Source organism: Zonotrichia albicollis, chromosome 2 (assembly GCF_047830755.1).
Source record: "Zonotrichia albicollis isolate bZonAlb1 chromosome 2, bZonAlb1.hap1, whole genome shotgun sequence".
NCBI classification, from domain to species: domain Eukaryota; kingdom Metazoa; phylum Chordata; class Aves; order Passeriformes; family Passerellidae; genus Zonotrichia; species Zonotrichia albicollis.
In genome coordinates this window covers 42,610,026-42,628,746 of record NC_133820.1, presented here as the reverse complement: position 1 = coordinate 42,628,746, position 18,721 = coordinate 42,610,026, and the positions used below count along the sequence as shown (strand labels likewise).

General features: G+C 42.6%; 1 protein-coding gene across 4 annotated transcripts in view; it reads right to left on the bottom strand.

Moving 5' to 3' along the window:
• RIMKLB (ribosomal modification protein rimK like family member B) overlaps positions 1 to 18,223 on the bottom strand; it is a 44,058-nt gene extending 25,835 nt beyond the window's left edge. For 2 of the 4 annotated variants that reach the window (XR_012578976.1, XM_074534965.1), the window contains exons 1-3: positions 17,836 to 18,009; positions 16,324 to 16,824; positions 10,046 to 10,266 (exon numbers count right to left, since the gene is read on the bottom strand). Coding sequence is in view for 1 of the 4 variants with exons in the window: in XM_074534965.1 (XP_074391066.1) it covers positions 10,046 to 10,220 (175 nt within the window). In the remaining 3 variants the exon portion in view is untranslated. Of the gene's footprint in view, positions 1 to 10,045; positions 10,267 to 16,323; positions 16,825 to 17,835; positions 18,011 to 18,042 lie in introns of those variants that run through there. The other 2 variants (XR_012578977.1, XR_012578978.1) reach the window with 2 other exon arrangements.
• Positions 18,224 to 18,721: the final 498 nt, after the last annotated feature.

Genomic DNA, 18,721 nt, shown 5'->3' with positions numbered 1-18,721 from the left:
ACATAAATACATCACTTAAAACATAATCAGTACTAAAACTCAAAATTTCCTTGCCCAAACTAGGTGAAGTAGCAGTTTTGTACCAGTGTCACCTGTCTGGCCAACAGATGTTTTTATTTTGTTTCATATATAAGACAGAAAGCAAAACAATATGCTCTTCTTACTGGAAAGCAAGGAAGAAGGCATTATAAATTAGGACTTGTCATCCATTTACCATCTTGAGTGTCTCAAATTATACTTTTAAATAAATCCTGACTTTACCAGGAAGTAAGCATAATGTCAGGACATCAGCAATTTCAGCAGTTAGGTCAACCATTGAGATGTCAAAGCAAGTAACTTTTATTGGGGGTGGGGAAACCAAAATAATCTATTCATTAATTCAAGACCTTCACAGTACTATCTGGAGCATGACAAGAACCTTGGAAGAAGCAGCTTGACTTTTCACACTAGATTCACAAAGGGATTCTGGCACTTTTCACAGAAAGCCAAACTGGTGGTGAAGATACCCTTTTACCTCATCACTCAAGGACAGCTACTTGGATATGGGACCCAAATACTGACACAGCCATCAGACTACAGAGCCCTCCTAGGCTGAGCTCTCTCTGTATCATATCACTCTGTGTTACATAAAGCATACAGCTAGCACGTCAAGGATGAAAATATTCCATCTCTAAGGTCAAGGCACGAACCTGGGAAGAAATGTACTTGTACTTACTACTTCAACCAAAGACAGAGGCTAAACAAGTCTAACATTGAGGCAAATGCCCCAAACTCCAGATTCTACGTACTCACAGCTCTTTTCTCCACATGATGGATCAGTGAACTCCTGGGAAGGCTCAGCAGAGATGAGCAAACATGATGTGCCTGTGAAGCTCTAGGAAAATATGGGAAGTGACTGACCACAGCTGTGGCTAAGCAAGTTGACCTTATCATATGATGACTAGAGGGGTGGAGCACCCCTTCCATAAGGAAAGGCTGAGAGAATTGGGAATGTTCAGCCTGGAGAAGACTTTCACGTGACCAAACTTCAGCCTTCCAGTACCTGAAAGTTGACGGCAAGAAAGATGATGAGTATTTACAAGGGCACATAGTGACAGGATAAGGGGGAATGGCTTTAAACTGAAAAAGAGGTTTGCTTTCAATATTAGGGGCAATTCTTGATTACGAGGTGATGAAGCACTGGTACAGGCTGCCTAGAGAATTTGTGGCTGCCTCATCCCTGGAAGTGTTTAAGGGCAGGTTGGACAGGGCTTTGAGGAGCCTGGTCTAGCAGAAGGTGTCCCTGTCCATAGCAGGGAGGGTGAAATAAGATGATCTTTAAGGTCCCTTCCAACTCAAACCATTCTGTGACAAAAGAGACCAGAAGATGGCTTTTAGGATAAAGGTTTGTAACACTTAGGAGACTGTCTGACTCTCAGTTGAGTGAATCAATTGCATGTGTAAATGTTTGTCCAGGACAGCAGCAAGAGCCTGAATGTCTCCCCAAGGTAACTAAACCAGCATGGGGGAGTGTATCCAGGGCTCAGCCCAACCTAGAGGATAAAAACAGAATGATTAGCCAAAAGAGTTTTGAAGACAGCAATGGGCTTGAGTTGACTTAAACCCCTGTATGCCTTCGCAGGGACTGGGAATGCCCAGTGTTGTGATAGAGAGCATACCAAAAGGACCTGTAATGAGAATCACCTTTGCATTGTGCTCCAACAGCTCTGTCTACCCTCTATTTCTAAATTGCTTGTCAAACAATTCATAGCTGTATATTTTGAACAACTAAGGAGAACACTTACACAGCTTTTTACAAAAGACTTCTTCTTCTGTCCTTGAAAAAACTTCAATTAAAAGGAAATCATCCCCCTCAAAGTTCCCCAGCATTGTATCAACACAACAAGACAACTGACATGACACCTAGAGGATACTTTCAAATCAAGTTCTTAGAACTCGAGGGAAATATTTATTGATCTTCTGACTGCTGTGTTTCCCTACCAGATCTAATTATTCTTTAGACAGAAACTGCCAAGAAACAGGATTTGATAGCATGGATTTCGAGCATATCATTTCATGGGTGTTACCTTACAACTACTATAAAAAACAAAATCTTTGACCCTAATAACTGTATCAGTGAAGTCCAACCCCCTTCTCACCTAAAAATCAAGAGCACTGGCATACCTAGTCTTTTTTACTTCACATCTTCTCAAAAAGGATCAAATCACTAGTGTGTCTCCTCCAATATCTGTTCTTCCATGCTTTACTCACAGACGTGTCGAGATGGGTAACAAACAGAGTAAGAGTCCCCAGCTCAATTCCTGCCCTATATTGAAGTACAGAGCAAGGAAACTTTTCTGTGTAATAAGAAAGGTTTCCTACAAGTTAACACAATTAATTAGTGCAATTCAAGCAGGGTTCCTCTCACAACATAAGCAGAATATCTTTGCTGTCAGGTATTCTGCTCAAGTTGTCAGAGCTCTAACACATTCTGCTTCAACTTGCTTAACTTAACAAATAAAAAGACATTTTATCACACTTTTAATCCTAAAATGAACTAGATTTTTAGAGAGATGGAAATCATATAAGCTCTACCATTCAAAGAATAATCATTATAAGGACGCCATTACAGATTTTTATGACATTGTAAATGTTGATTATTTACAATAAAAGGAAATAAAAAATAATTGATCATTTCAGTAGTGACATTCTTTTTGTTGTTGTTCTGCTCTTCATTCCCCTCCTTCCATGCAGTAAAGGGCAGATACAAAAGGAAACTGTAATTCCTAAAACTGGTATTTCACCAAAATTCACACATAAGAGTTTATAAAAATAAGAAAATAAAGTGACTTGTCCATGGACACTGGTACTCCTAGAAGCCCCTATCAATCCAAACACAGGCCTCACACTGGAAGACCATCTCAATACTGGCCAAGGTTCAGCAGTACCAGTCTGTCTCACATTCACAATCACTGAGAATCAACTACCCATCATTCACAACTGGACAATTACCAGACTTGAGAAAAGGTGGACAAAGTCAATTGCTTAAAGAACAAGTGATAAAGGTACTTCTCTGATCACAAATCTGGGAAATAAAGCATAGCCATCAGTTCCATAAAATAAAGTTTTTCACATCAATACTTGGGCTATCTTCTAATCTCTCCCAGTCCAACACAGAGTTTGCCGTTCTGATTTACTGAAGTGCTGAAGAACTGTTTGTGCAGCCATGCTGCTCCCTGACTCGGAGGGCTGATGGAGCCTAAAAGCAACACCTGCCACCAAGAACACACTGGTTTAAAACCACATCAGTATGCAGACCCAGTTCACAATACAACTGCTCAGACAAATGTGCCAGCAAAACTTGCCTAGGTGACGCAGCACTGGAACAGGGATTGTTGGAAAAGTGACACAGAAACCCCCAACCAGTTAGACTGCCTTGTGAAATGCTAGGCTAATTTTCATTTCTCATCTAGGATGTATGGAAACACTTCTTTCATCTTGCTTTTGTCCCTTTTTACATTGTTTATCATCCAGATGGTCACTCCTGAGAATTCTTACAACAATTAAAACTCTGGCAATGCTTTCTGGCATTTTCAGATATGATGACATGCACGTATGTTCAAGATGATGTGCCCTACAAGTCTCATTTTTCTGGCTGGCTGTTCTAGAACACATGCAAATGAAAAACTTCAGACCTTAACACAGCCCTTTGAAATTACCATAATAAATACCTCCCTGCAGAAACATTCTTACCCCTCTACCTTGCCAAGGTGGCTTTGGACTGAGCCTGTATCTACAACTGGTGACATACTGAAGAAACAGAACAATTTTGAGAAGATCAAATTCACTGTTAGCCTTTGTTATTTTAGCATCAGTTTAAGATGACAATCATTCACATAAGAATAGAAATCCCTGACAGGAAGAAAGAAAACTGCAAGAACACCCAGGATGGTTACAGAGTATAAATCCTTTCTTTCTATATGCATTGTAAGGAAGTTGTCTTTGGTGTCATAGTTCTGAAAAAAACCAAACCAATTCTTCTTAACATATATGGCAACTGTTGAAAGGCACTGTTATTAAGCATGATAATAAAGCAAATGTTACTTTTTTTCTAGTAGAGATGTGTTTGTCTTGGGTATGTAATACTGGGGTGTCACATACTAGGTTACACCCACCTCTAAACACAGCTACCATTCCAAAATCTCCTCTATATAGTCCATAGCTGCCTAACAGTAATGCTTACAGTTTTAGCATAATCAGACTGGAAGTGATCCATTTCCACAGTGAAAGAACATCAAAAATGAAGTTTCAAGTGATTCTAAGCCCAGCACTTTCCACAGCACAAAATCCACCTCATGTCTAACCACCTTGCAGTCCTTTGCACACAATGCCGTTCCTTCTCCTGCTCTCACTTGAGTCACAAACCAATTTCCCAACTCTGCAGAGGAAGTAATGGCTGCTCTGGCTGTAGTTAATAGCAGGAAACAGGCCAACTCTGCAGTGCTCAAAAAGGCACCTTGCCAAGGCTGCCTGCTTCTGTTCCATCACTCCCAAAGCCACTGCTGCATGCTGCAGGAAAAGCTCTTACATTAAGGTGCACTGCTGGACTAACAAGTGCCAGGGGACTACTGACACAGCCAGAAGGAAGAGGACATGACTGTGTTCCCTCTTGTATGATAGAAGACAGTCTTTAGGTGACTGTCTTACAAAAATATTAAGAGTTTTGATATTCTGATATGGAAACCATTTCATATACGTAAAAGCCCTCCCTTGCCATGGATCTAGCTGATTCAAGGTATTTTTTTGTTTTTTCTTACCATTACATGGAAACACAAGAATTTGTTATCCATCCTTACCTTTTTCCCCACAGCTTTCTATACTTTACAGAAATCTTTCAACTAAGCCAATTCCTCCATGTTTATTTCAAATTACGTCTAATCCAGTGTGTGAAAAAAAATCAGAGATCACAACTACTCATTACTAGTTCAAACTAAATAAGAAATGAAGGATAGATCACACGAAACAAAAGCACATCTTGCAAGATGAAAGACTGAAACAAGACACTGCCTTCTATTGCAAAGTTCAGGCCCACACTGGAAACCCTAAATCAGATGCCTAAACCAGCACACCAACCTTTACCAAATTAAAAGAATCTATGTTCTAATACTTCCTCTGCAGAAAAAAATGAAGGTAAGAGATCTGTTTCCATACGCTACCCATCTGACTGAAGAAAAGTCAGCTGACTGTGCACAATGTATTACTGTTTTAGAATACACGACTCTTACGCCCTTTTTATTCCTCACCTAAGCTGACCATCTGGTTTCACATTCCCAAAGGAAAAGCCAAGTAAGTCTTAGGAAAAGTAGAATATTTTGTTTTATACTTAAGTCACTCCAGCATCTTCAACGGTTCAAAGTTCATCAAAGCTACTTTCCTTAAAACTATTTTCCTTCACAGGACAGTATCAGAAAATATGGAGATTCCAAAAATCTACAATAAAGCTATTGGTAAATTGCTGACGCAGTGAATTCCAATTTCTGCTGTTCTGGTAGCAAAACAATTTAATGAAAATATTACTATATATCATTTTAATGAGGGAAGGATCCAAATATCCCTAACATTTTCTTCACAGAAGAATAGTTCTTTAACCATGCTGTCCTACAGGTAAGGTCTGGAGTCCGTGGGGAAAGGTACTACTCAATCCTAGACACAGGGAAGAAGAAAGAATATTCAGAATGAAGAGACAATCCATGGGTATGTTTTGTCTCTTGTCCACAAAGTCTCCCTATAGGGTGGGATTTTCCTACCTGCTTCCCTCACCTCCACCTCATCTCATGCTACACACCCCTGCTCACAAGCTGTAATTTGTTTAGCTGCAAACTCCTCAAGCCTGTTACATCACTGCATTAGCAAGCTGAGACATATAGTTTAAAAGTACACATTTTGACAGGATTCACTGCTAAGACTTCAAATAAATGTCTAAAAAATGTCCTGCAGAGTTTTGTTGCATTACTTGCTATTTGTATTTGTATTTCAAATAAATATAGGAATTGCCAAACTAGATTAGAAAACTAGACATTTCAGCTTGTAATCCTTACATCTGGTGAATACCAAATGCCATGCACAAACAAAATAATCCTAAAGCTGACACAATCAGACATCCCAACCACAAGAAAATTCCTGTTTTGAAGTATTTCTGGAGCTATAGCTAAATCAACATAAATACAAGCCATTCCCTGAAAGAAAACCCCATTCTTCCTTGCCTGTGTACCAGAACTAGGAACTGTGTGACCACAAAAAGGGTGAGTGCAACAATCTAGTCCAACAGAAAACTGTTAATTATTTGGTGGAGGTCATCTTCCATTGGATTGGCCAACTCAACTCACACAAATGCAAGATCTTGCAAAGTAGCAGACAGAGAAGAAGCTTTTTTTTTTAATTATCTGAGGTACAACATGAAAGAAAGTCAAGAGAGACATGAAGTACTTTACAAGGCAAGCAGCAACAGCAATGCTGGAAAAGGACAAGAGGAACACAGATGCTCCACTTCAGATTGTCCTAGACTGGTTTAGTTTCAAGAATTTAGCTCTTAGGAAACTTGGGCTACAGCTACACAGCACAAGTTTAAATCAAACCAGCCCAGTATCACCCTCCACTTTTTTCCACACATGCATTCTTGTCAATTCCTGTGCAACAATGTTGTGCATGTCTGATTCAGTAACCATCTCAGCACACTCAACTCACCAGAGAAGCAGAAAGAATTTATACAGCTCTACTCCTCCACTTATTTTTTCTCAGCTTTTTCCTTGGAAATCTACAGAGTACTACTGCCACTGTGGAAAAGATAAAGGAGTGCATGGCTTGGGTAAGCAGACACCTATTCAAGTAAGGCATAAACCACAGTTAATTTCAAAAAACACTTGTTGAACTTATTTCCAAAAGCATTTAAGCATAAATTAGTTTAAGAATGTCCTTTTAGACTAAAAAAGAAAAACTAATTTTCCATCTTTTAACTTGGATTTACAATCACTTGTGGACTCATGCTGTGTTGAGGTATCTAATGTGGATCTTGAGCTGCATACAGGTTCACCATGTGGCTGCTGACACGGGGCTCGTATGGGGTGCCTGGGATTTTGGGTCATCCTGAGTTTCAGCTGTGAAAGAAAAGGAACTGGCAGGGATTGCTGGGCCTATGCTGTTGGTTTGCTTTGGGAATCCAGCCACACTTCCCATCCTGCCCTGCAGAACAGCAGAGATCTGCCCCAAGGAGTGGCTGCTGCTGAATCCACTGAGTGAAACAACGCCCCTGCTCCCCCTTTCTCTTTGGCTATAGCAAATCCTATCACGTCTGACAGACACAAATTTTGTAAATCTCAGCATCACAAAAGCTTCTGACTTTGGCCTGAGCATCAGTGACATCTGCATCAGTGTGCTCTACTGTTAAGGTATAAGCCATGTGGTTTGTGGGAGGGACAATTTTCACATGTATGTATCCCATGGTTCTGCTCAATTTTCCTAATTTTAGAAGTGTCTTTTCCACTCTACCCCTGTGAAGTAAATAATTCAAGCTTTTTAATATCTTATACTAAACTTCAGGTCTCTGAACTTTCCAGCCATGTTCCTGACAGTCAGCAAGTCCACAAGAAGGATTACTGACTCTATCATCTAAAGAAATACCAAATTTTTGAGGTTATAAACAGCACCCTGTAGTATCCAACTTGACTTGTAAATTTAACATTCTTCTAACAATTTACTTAAGAAATTGTCTTGGTTTTAAAGGACAAAAAAAGCTCCAGTCAAAGTGTGAATATATGGAAAAAAACCCAACTATTATTTCCTCCAATATCATGCACTGCCTTCAGAGTTTGAGCCTTGAATTGCCAAGCTTTCAAGACAAATAATAATAGAAAAGGAAGCAAAAGCACATGACTATCCACTGAAGGTACATTCTCTTCATCAACTCCTCTATGTCATAGAAAATTTTACTCAACCTGGATCCCTCACACAACAGTAGATTACAAAAAGGGTACAGAATGCACTACCTCCTGGATTTTGTTACAGGACACCTTTTCCTAAGCCAACTGAGGTTTTTAAAAAGGAAAATTAAACACAAAGCTTTTGCTTGTGTCCTCTAGCAGAAATCTTTACCAAAGCAAAAGCTCTAGAAAAAACACAACTGGAAAATTAAGAGAGAAGATTTTTCATTGCTCTCCAAGAGAAAGAATTGTTTGATACAAGACAATTCTCACCCCTCAGAAAAAAACAAAAAAAAACCCAAAAAAAAAAAAAAAACCACAATTAGACAGACCAGACTACTTATTTTAAAAATTCTATCCACAATTTTTCAGCATTTTTATCTCACTCTTTTTCAAATGGTCAGTTATTTACATCATATTGAATGAACACTCTGTATGAGAATAATTTCCCTTTTCTTGTATTTTGTTCTAGCAATTTTCGTAATTTTTCTTGTTCTCGGACTACACATTCTTCAATAACATTCATTTCTTTTATCGTTTTCCTTGCAATAGACACAGCGCTAGGAGACATTAGACAGAAGAGAGCAGAAAGGTCCATAATTCACACTTGCCCTATTTAGTTCCCCAAAAATAGACAGAAGACAGAAAAGAAGAAATCACCAAGAAATAAAAACAGTTCTGAAATGCTGAAGGACTAATTTTGCATCTCAGAGACTGCAGCTACAGCCCACGATGGCTATGTTCCCATCACACACTGTCCAAAGGAAAGCACGCTCAGAGCTCAGACTTTCTGACAAGAAGTTACCTTGATTTGAAGACATCCTACAGAATTTCTATCTGTGATAAAAATCATGAGACTCCTCAGATTAAAAGACAAAAAAGGTAAACAGAAGTTTAGAAATACCAGAATAAAAAATACTGGATTTACCATGCATGTGTTTTTAGCTGACTGATTCATGCCAAAATAGGGTATAAATTCTGACCAAAGTTCTTCCCCAGAGTCAGTTTTATGATTCCCTTCCCACATAAGATTACCCAAAGAGGAACAAGGTCTACATGGCAGCCTCTTCTTCACAGCTGAGAGACTTTCATGTTTTCTTCCCGCACAAAATTACTCTAATACAACTTTCAGAACTGTAATTCTTCCCTGGATCTCCAGCAATAAATGTTTTTTGACTGATAAATGGGGAAGAGGAATGAAAGAGTTAAAGGTAAAAAAAACCCACTGCAATCTCCTTGCTTTAGGAAATCCAAATTAAAAAATGTTGAAACAGAAATAAATTATAAGTGTTACACAGCTTGACATTGGTGGTATTAGTATCTTCCCATCACATAAGCTTACTATCTACAGTAATAGATAGTAAGTAATAAGATAGTAATAATCCTTTTACTTAACATTTCTAATGCAACTTAACATTTTACTTTTCCTTTTTAATCATCACAGGAAAAAAAAAAGCTAGAAGAAAAATAGAACAGAAATCTTACCATTTAGTTTTTAACACTGTAAATTGTAGAAATAGCTCAAATTATTTGATGCACATCAATCAGCACTTTATCAGCACTGTTTTTGGAATTCACATAACTCCACATCCGTACAGCAGCATGCTTTACTTACATCACATTATAACCCCTAGTTCCATGACACTTTGTACTGCTCATTGAAAATTCCTTTTAGATTATTTCCAGTGTTTTCTATTTTGGAGCCAGAACACAAACAGAAGAAAAAAGTCCCTCTGAGACTCTTAAATGTGACCCACAAAGTTCAAGTACTGAAGCTCCACGATTTCTTTTTAATTCAAGGGTCCTGTAGTCCTTACCCTGGACTCACCAAAATTACACAATCCTCCTCTCTTTTCTGCAGAGGAAAGGTAAAAGTGGTTCTAATGCAAATTATCAAACTGAACAATTGTATTTGATTAACATAATACTTTCTTAAAAAAATGGTATGATGTACATCTACATGATTTAGATGATGAATGGCAGGCAGTCTGGCATACATGGGATTTGTTATTAAATAGTACCAATGCTCCATTTTACAATCTTTTTCCAAGTACCCTTTCAGCACACTCCCAGCCTTAGCTCATTCTCACCAAGATTTCCATCCTCAATGGTCAGCACCACCTCATCCATCACCAAGGCCCGGAAATCCAGCTCCTCTTCACAGCACTTGGCCTTCAGGGCTCTCAGGATCTCCTGCTGAGGGTAATCTTCTCTGATGCGGCGGTCTGTCAAGAACCACAGCCTGGGAGCAACTGAACTGCACATCTTGGACTTGTCTTGCAACCTTCAAGGCCTCCTTCCAGTGGAACTGCTAGACAGAGGAGAAGATAAGACTCTGTTAGAGTACACTGGCTCTTATCTTTATGATCCCTGCTCTACTAAGTCCCACTTCCTCTGCACAAGTCAGTCCATTTCAACAGACTTCCAACCCCCAAGAAGCAAAATAATGTCTACACCTACCCTGCAAACAAAAGTACCAACAACAGAAACAAATCCATTTACATTCCATGAACGCTAAATGCTAGAAATTAGGTCTTGGTCCTCATCCCAGCTTTCTCCTCAAAAAGTCCACAAAGATGTAACTGAAAACAATTTGAATGGTCACGTCTGAAGGCCAGAATTTCAGCTTCATGATTAGGATAACTCCTTCTACTGAAATAAGTGTGCCCTTCTCCTAGGCACTGCTAAAAACCCAGTGACAGACTGGAGTCGTCTCTTTCCCTCACATATAGAACAGTAGAGTGTGATAAACTCTTTATGTTAAAAAAGCAGACCAGAAGAACAGAAATTCATTCCCACAGAATGTTCCAGGTAACAATTTAGGACTGTTTTGCTCTCACAAATGTTTCACATCTGCTGTGAGATATACTTAGGACTATATGAAGTAGTATCCAGAACACATAATAATGGAAAAACCAATGGAACGAGGAGCACCAAAAAAATGTCAGAACATTAACACACACAAAATAAAGCAAAATCTGGGCCAGAGTTTCAGTGGTAGCCCTTTCTTGGTTCAAATCACATTTTTAAATCACCTTTATACATAAACAGCACTAATGAATTCAGGCCCAAGAACTGAAAACACAGCTCCAATTGAAGAATTTCAATAGGGTTAGAAGAGATAATAGCAAGGTACTGCTCCTTTTGCTTTGGAGCACTTGGACTATTTTTGACTGAATATATTTTTACTGAATTATTTTTAAAGCTGTAAACCAGTTACAGGTGCATAAATGGACTACTCCTTTGTGTTCAAGAAAAACAAGCATGATGTAGGGAACAGGAATTCTGGAGCAAACCAGAACAGTTTTCTGTACCACCTTTGAACTTTCTTATTAAAGTAAAGATGAAAAAATCATTACTTTCACCAATGTAACTGACATGAGCTCCTAGCAGAACTGAATTCTGAGACAGAAACAGGAATTTTGCCTTGGTAGCCATAATGACTGCTGCCAGCACACACTGTAAATATAAAACCACCTTTAGTATATAATTGCTATCACTTGATATTACAAAGAATTTTCGTTTCTGCAGCAGGTCTTAGGACAAAGGATTGTTTAGTTACAACCTTAAGAAACAGCTAGGTTTTTCTAGCATTAAAAAACTTTTTTTTTTCAACCACGACAACCTTTTCTTACTAAGAAAATAAAATTTTAAATGGACATTTTTATTCCTGGTACTGAGAACCATAGTAACAACACACAAAGACTGTGACTTTTTTTTCATTGATTTGGTAAATGAGGTGCAGCAATAAAGCCAAGAACTACAGTTCTTCACACTAACAGACTGGGAAAAGGCAGAAGCTATGGGAACACGATCACAGATCCAGACCAGCCCTTCAATGCAGTCAAGATGTTCAAGGTAAAGCAGGAAAAAGAGCATTTGCTCCCTGCAGAAAAATGGGTGTGAGAGGTTATAAGGAGTATCTTTTGATCTCTTCAAGAACCTCTTTGTTCTTCAAAGCAGCTCGAAGTGAAAAGGACAAGATGAGGCTTGGGCTGGCAATGGCTGACATCTCTCAGACCCTGCCCCACTTGTGTCTCCCTCAACAATGCATGTCTGGACGCGGTAGTTTACAGGGAACTTCCTGGAGCAACATCCTGCGCTGGGCGGCGGGACAGGCTGTGTTTCTGGGCAGGAATGCCCCCGCAGCAGGCGCGGCCCGGGGCCGGGGCACTGCCCCCAGCGCTGCCATTCACACAGGGGCCGGCCGCGCCCAGCAGCGCCACCTGCCGCCCCTGCCGGGCAGCGCCGCTCTGCCCCCGGCCCGGACGGGCCCGTCCCACACAGCCGCGGGAGCACGCCCGGGGCACGGAAACACACACCGCACACGATTCCTCCGCGCTAAGGGAAAAATACATAAATCAGATACCATCACATATTTCTGCCTGCTTGGGGTTTTAGTTTGGCTTTTTGTGGTTTGAGGCTTTTTCCCCCTCAGTACTGGTTCTAACACTAATACAAGAACCAAGTATTTTCTCCCCATTTTTGCTTTCTTTGCCAATCTGCTTGAAATTTTCCCAAATCTCTTCTCTACGTGGCCCCATCTCCACTCCCTTAAATACACTACCACCTTACCCTGACTGTCATTTCAGCACTTAATTCCTTAAAAATCAGCTAATGTCCTTCTCTTTCCTCCATCTTCTACTTTTGAAAGAATTTACAACATTGTCAAGAAGGGTCGTCCATATATCAAAGAGGATATTAAACCAGCAGGTGTATAAAAATGCCTTGGGTATGGCTATTCATCTCCCTCCTAATACTACATCTCATTTGCTCATAATCTTAATGGTTTTATAAATGTATACACAAAAGCTCCCATCTTATCATAAGAAAGGCAGGTAACAATCTCAAGTCTGCAAGTAATGACTGAGAAGCTCACTTTAGAACAAGCGACAAGCCAGCAGCAGAGACAGAAACCAGCAGTCCTAAATCATTGAACCTTCACCTCCAACCCAATAGCATTTTTTTTCTACCCAAAAGAATTTCTTTTTCTAACATTCTGCTCCTAAAACCAGAATATATTCATCAGTTTCAGTCTCACCTAATAATCTATTTTGATTGTGTAAGAAATCCCACGTAAAAAAACTTGCATTTACCCTATTAACCCAAACATCTTAAAAATCCCTTCCACATTCTCAAGAAAATGGTTTGTAGGAGGAAAGCTGGCCCTGCAGTCAGATGCACAAAAGCATTATGCTCTGAATTTGGATATCACTGCCAGAATTCTTCCCTGAAAACCAGCTCCACCCATTTCAATCTAAAAGACACAACCTCAGACAATGCTGGGTGTGCAAAGAATACTTCCTAATCCATGAGAGCATCTATTGCAAAGTAACTATGGTATATATAAGGGGAAGAGCAGATGTTTAAATAACTTCAAGATGGCCACTTGAAGTGCACTTTTCACTCAAAGCTACTACAGTCAAAGTAAGTACAATCTTCCAATAACTACTTCACAGATTTATGAAATTCGAAGGCAAAAAATAATCATAAACTTAACTGCACGCAACAGACTGGGAGAAGGAAAAAGGGTGGTATCAAAGTAAAAGGTCTGTGATAAAAATCAAACTGTGTTGCTCCAGCCAAGCAGACGCTGCCACAACTGCTTCAGGAACAGAATGCGTGGAACAGACTCCTTGCAATTTATAGAGGGAATGAAAGCTCACCCCAGCTTTCAGCTGTGGCACCCTTATCCTGCTTAAGGCAGGCCTTACTCCAGCAATCACACAGCAGCTTCCTTCCCTCCCCAGCACATGCAAACCTATTTCCTCCCACATTCCTTCAATCTGCAGTACACCTCTAGCAGCTGCTCTAACAAAAGCACTCACTGTGCTGCTTTTCTACTTTACATCATGTATGAATATGTTTTATTGAAATAACAGGGAATTCAGCCAATCAGATCAGCTGTCTAGAGAGATCTGGAAATCTTCTCTGAAGACCACTCTTTTTGCCTTGAAGGAGGTGCTCTCTTCAGAGAAGATTAGAGACCTCCCTCTCCCTCCAGGAATGGGAGATTGGTCTCCATGGCTCATTTACTCGTTCTCCTGTCTTCAAAACCCAAAAGTAGGAGAAAAATAGACTCCTTTCTTTTTCTTTTTCACCATGATGTATTTCCCTTAAGATGAAGCAAGAAACCCATTTTTAGGAGATACTGATTAATTAATGTATTATTGATAAATGCTTAAGATAAAAGGCATCTAGTATGCAAAAAAAATTCAATATTCTTTGTTCACGATACAACTAGTCAATGCTTTTCTAAATTAAAAAGTCTGGGTTGTGTTTTCCCTATGGGAATAATGAATGGAATCCCTGATGTTTATAGCATCAAGGATCAATGTGATCTAGCTATTCCACCTGCTCAAGCTGTGATCTGATGTTGCAGCACACACCCACTGCCTACAGTGGAATCTGGGAAACACCTTAGTGGAACAGTTATTACCAGCAGCCCCTCCCAGAATCGCCCCTTTTTTAGAGCTTGGCTCAGACTCTCAGTTACAGCACTGTGCAGATAACACAAACTCCACAGTTTTCAGTGTTTAAAAGAGAGGTAAAACCTAACATTAGTTTTAGCATACCTCTAGACATGTTTAATTCTTACATCTGAGATACTGACAACAAAAATCTCAGGGAATTGAGAAGGAATGAGCAAAAGACTGACAGTCACAACCGCCATGGGAAAAGGAGAACTAGGAAAAACATTGCTCCAAGCACCCACCTGACTATGAGTAACATTAACAACACCATTAATGTTTATCCCTTAATACTCATTTTCAGAACAGTGCTATTCAAGCTGGAGAAGGCATTTTGACTTCCTTTTCATCATAAATTAGCTAAGGCTTGCAACTGAGTACACATTTCCAAAGAAACCAATCATCTCTACCATTACAGCAGTTTCTAGAATGGCTCTAAGGACGCATTTCAAGACGGTGAAGACCTAAGAATGGTTGGCAGATGCCTGCAAGTTATCTCCTTCAGGAGACACCTCAAGGCAGATCTGAATTATAAAGTCAATCTCAGATGGCAGAACAGTTAAACAGCTAATGAACAGTTGTCCAGCACATGACTCAGCATGTAATCCATCATACACTGTCATGGAAATCTCTATTTCATCTTAATGAGAAGAGAGCAGTATTTGAAACACCCCAGAAATAGGACTTTGTATGTCACAGGGAGAGAAGGTCTGCAAACAGTTCACAGCTGTTTCGAGCATAAAGCACAAGTGAATTTTTTTCCACACAAAGATACCAGAATGATGATCATCTTAAGAAAATGTTACGAAATATGTATGGATGATGAATATATCACATGGTGATAGAGAAAAGAACTGACATCTTTAGAAAAATAAATCCAAGATAAGTCAACTCGTTCCTGACAATGCTGCTTCATGGTGATGCTTAAGGCCAACATCAAGAAAAATTCCTCTTTTACGTACCAGAAACTAGTTTTCCTAAGACTGTCACATAACTGTTTGAGAATCTTTGGAAAGAACACATTTTTAAAAGCTGAAGAATCTGAAAAATTAAAATATTTATTTAAATGCATTTTATATAATATAGTGAAAAGCTGCAGCACAATCTGTCCACTGCTGCTGCATTATCATCCACCCTGTACACATGCATCGGAGAATTGAAAGTCTCTGCAGGCAGGTGAACCCCAAGCACACCTCTTTGAAAGCACATCACAGTATTCACCTCCTTTTCCCTTTGAGATTTGTAGACTGCAACAGCCAAAGGACATGGGAATATATTAATTGTTCCCATTCATTCCCACCCCTGCAGATGGGCAACTGCACTCCCCATGATGGCTTTCATCTCCTTGTCTCCACCTTTGCACTGAGTGATGTTCAGGATGCTAGCAGCAATCCTCCCAGGCACAGCTGCCTCTGAAAGGCAGACATCCACACCCCCCATCTTTCCTCCTCTGTGCTCACGCTTGCAAGTAGAAGGCAAGATTCCTCATTCACACACCCCACTTCCCCATCACCACCGAATAATCCATTCTCTTTCCTCCCTGCAACATGAGCCCAATACTGGTCAGTATCAGCCATCCTCCTACTTTGGTGCTGGTATTTTTTCCAACAACAGGCTCTCAGCTTTTTCACGCCCCTCCACTGTCCCTGTGTGCGCACGCACGCCCGGCTGAAATAAAACAACCATTTCCTCCCACATCAGCTGCTTTTCCACCTGTGCCAGGTTCCCCCGCAGTGTGGTACAGTAATACCCCCTCTCCTCCCCGATCCGTGTGTACACGGCCAGTTTTCCCTCCTCCCTTCCCCCACCCCCACAGTCTCCGTGCATGCCTCTCCCAGCGCCTGGAGTGGGGGAAGGGAAACATGCACTGCGTGAATGAATGGGCTGAAGAGACTTACCAGAAATTTGGTGAGGAAGGAGTGGAAGACGAAAAAGACACTAAAGATGGGTGTTTCCTTCGGCGTGCCAAGTGCTGCTTCAGTTCTGGCTCCTTAAGGAGGTCACGTGTCTCGCTAGGTACCCCTTTTCCTGGATCCTCGACTAACCAAAAAGGGTGGCACGGAAGTGTTCTGGGCGCCTCCCTGCACTACACCCCAAAGCAGGGAAGGGTACTACTGAAGCTCCCAAAGCAAGCAAGCAATGGTAACGCTCTCCTGGTCCTGACAGGCACTGTCTAGCGGATGCCTCTGGGACCAGGGTAGATTTCTGAGGGAGGGAAGCGGGAGTAAATGAATGTTTAAAATAATTCCCAAATTGTTCTCCCCTACGGAGCAGGGAAGGATGGGAAGGAGTAAAAAGAGTACTGGTGAAGAGCTGTCGCTTTCTATGTAAAAGAAACTCAATCCTTGTGTCTCTGCTTCCTCAGATCTAAATCCCTAAATGACTGAAGTCACCAACACCTAGGGAGGAAAAAAAAAAAGAAGAAACATCCCTATTAGACATAAACATACAAAGGCATGAAATAAACTAAATCCCAAAGGAAGAAAAGGTGCTATTCAAAACAGTAAGCAAAGTCAAAAGAAAATGATGACATGAACATAATTAGGGGAAATGTGCAACTTTAAGTATTTTACACAAATATACTATCACAGAAACCAATTCTAAGGGGAAAAAAGCCCACAAAGCTAAGCAGCTTGTTATTTTACTTTAAAATGTACGTCCAATGGATAGATAAATCCATACCTACAGGGGAACATATGAGGAAACTAAGTTTCTAAACCTACAAAAACTATTCCTATTTATTTGTGAGCCTTTAAACCTTTAAACCTCTCCCCCAGAATAACCCTTAGGATTCAGATGAGACTGGAGAAAAGTACATTTCAGTTCAGAAGCGTGTATTCCTATGCATTAGGAGCATGTACTCCCATGCATTAAAACCCACGCTGCCACAGAAAATAAACAGCGGTTTATAAACGGTGACAAAAAAAAGGAAAAACAAAAAAAACCCCAAACCAAAATAACATGTCTAGAGGATGCTTGCTTAAATGATGGAATCAATCCAAGATTAACAGAGTGGCACGCTTGGAACACGGAGCCCCTGGTAAGATCTCAGGCAGTAAAGGCACCGAGGTGCCACCAGCTCTTTTTTAAACACCGGAAAACAAAAGGGGAGAGGAAACCTAGTTGGGAAGATCTTGTCGCCAGACCCAACGCCAGCCACACACTCCCCTGGCTCCATCACGGGAAGATCAGCCCCCACAGCCACCGCCGATCCCCACGGACCCGTGCGGGGACGCGGCCGCCGAGCGAGCCCGCGGGGCGGCGGCCCCCACCCACCCCGCGCTCGCAGCGCGACCGACCCGCCCGCGGAACGCGGGTCCCGGGCCGGGGGCGCGGCCCCCCCGCCCCTCCCGCCCCTCTCCCCTCGCACCACGAGCGGCCGCCGCCGCCGCTCCCCCTCCGCCACCCACCTGGGCGCCCCGGCGGGCGCGGCGGGGAGGCGCGGGCAGCTCGCCCCGCTCCGCGCGCGGGGGATGCAGCACAATCACCATGGGCGCAGCGCGGCGGGGCGGGACGGCTGTGAGGGGACGGTCCCAACCACCTCCCCGCCCGCCCCCTCCCCGGGCACGGCGGACCCCACCCCCGCGGGCTCGCGCCCGCTCAGCCCGACATCTCACCCGCCCCGGGCACCGCCGAGCCTGAGGGGACCCGCGGGGCGCCCACCCCCACCCCCTCCGGCACCGGGCCTGGGAAGGAGGGCGCGGGGCGACGAAGGCTCCGGGGAGACGCGCCCCTTCCTCCCCGCCGGCGGCGCGGTCCTAGAGGGAAGCGAGCGACGCGACGCTGTGCTCGTCCCCCCCACCACCACCCCGCCTTCCCCCTCCTCGGTGTCCCTCCTCCCCGCGGCTGAGGCGAGGAGGCCGCGGCTGTTCCCTGCACCGAGCCCCCCGCCCGCCGCCGCCGCCCGCGCTCGCTCCCGCCGCCTCACAGCGAAGCGGCGGCGGTGCCGTAACGGCCGGGCCGGGCTTGGCACGCGCGCGGCGGGCGCGGGGGAGCGCGAGGGCGGCGGCGCCGGGATGCCTCGGACCGGACCGAGCCGAACCGGACTGGACGGGCCCGAACCGGCTCGGCGCGAACCGGATCGGACCGAACCGGATCGACCCGAACCGACCTGAACTCGTGAGCGGCGGCAGCACCGCTGAGGTGGCTGAGGCCACTCCTGTGTAACGGCTGAGGCCTCCCACAGAATGGGTCAGGTTGGAAGGACCGCCGTGATCGTCTGGTCCAATCTGCCCGCTCCAGACAGAGCGCATGGCACAGGGTTGTGTCCAGACAGTTCTCAAATATCTCCAGTGA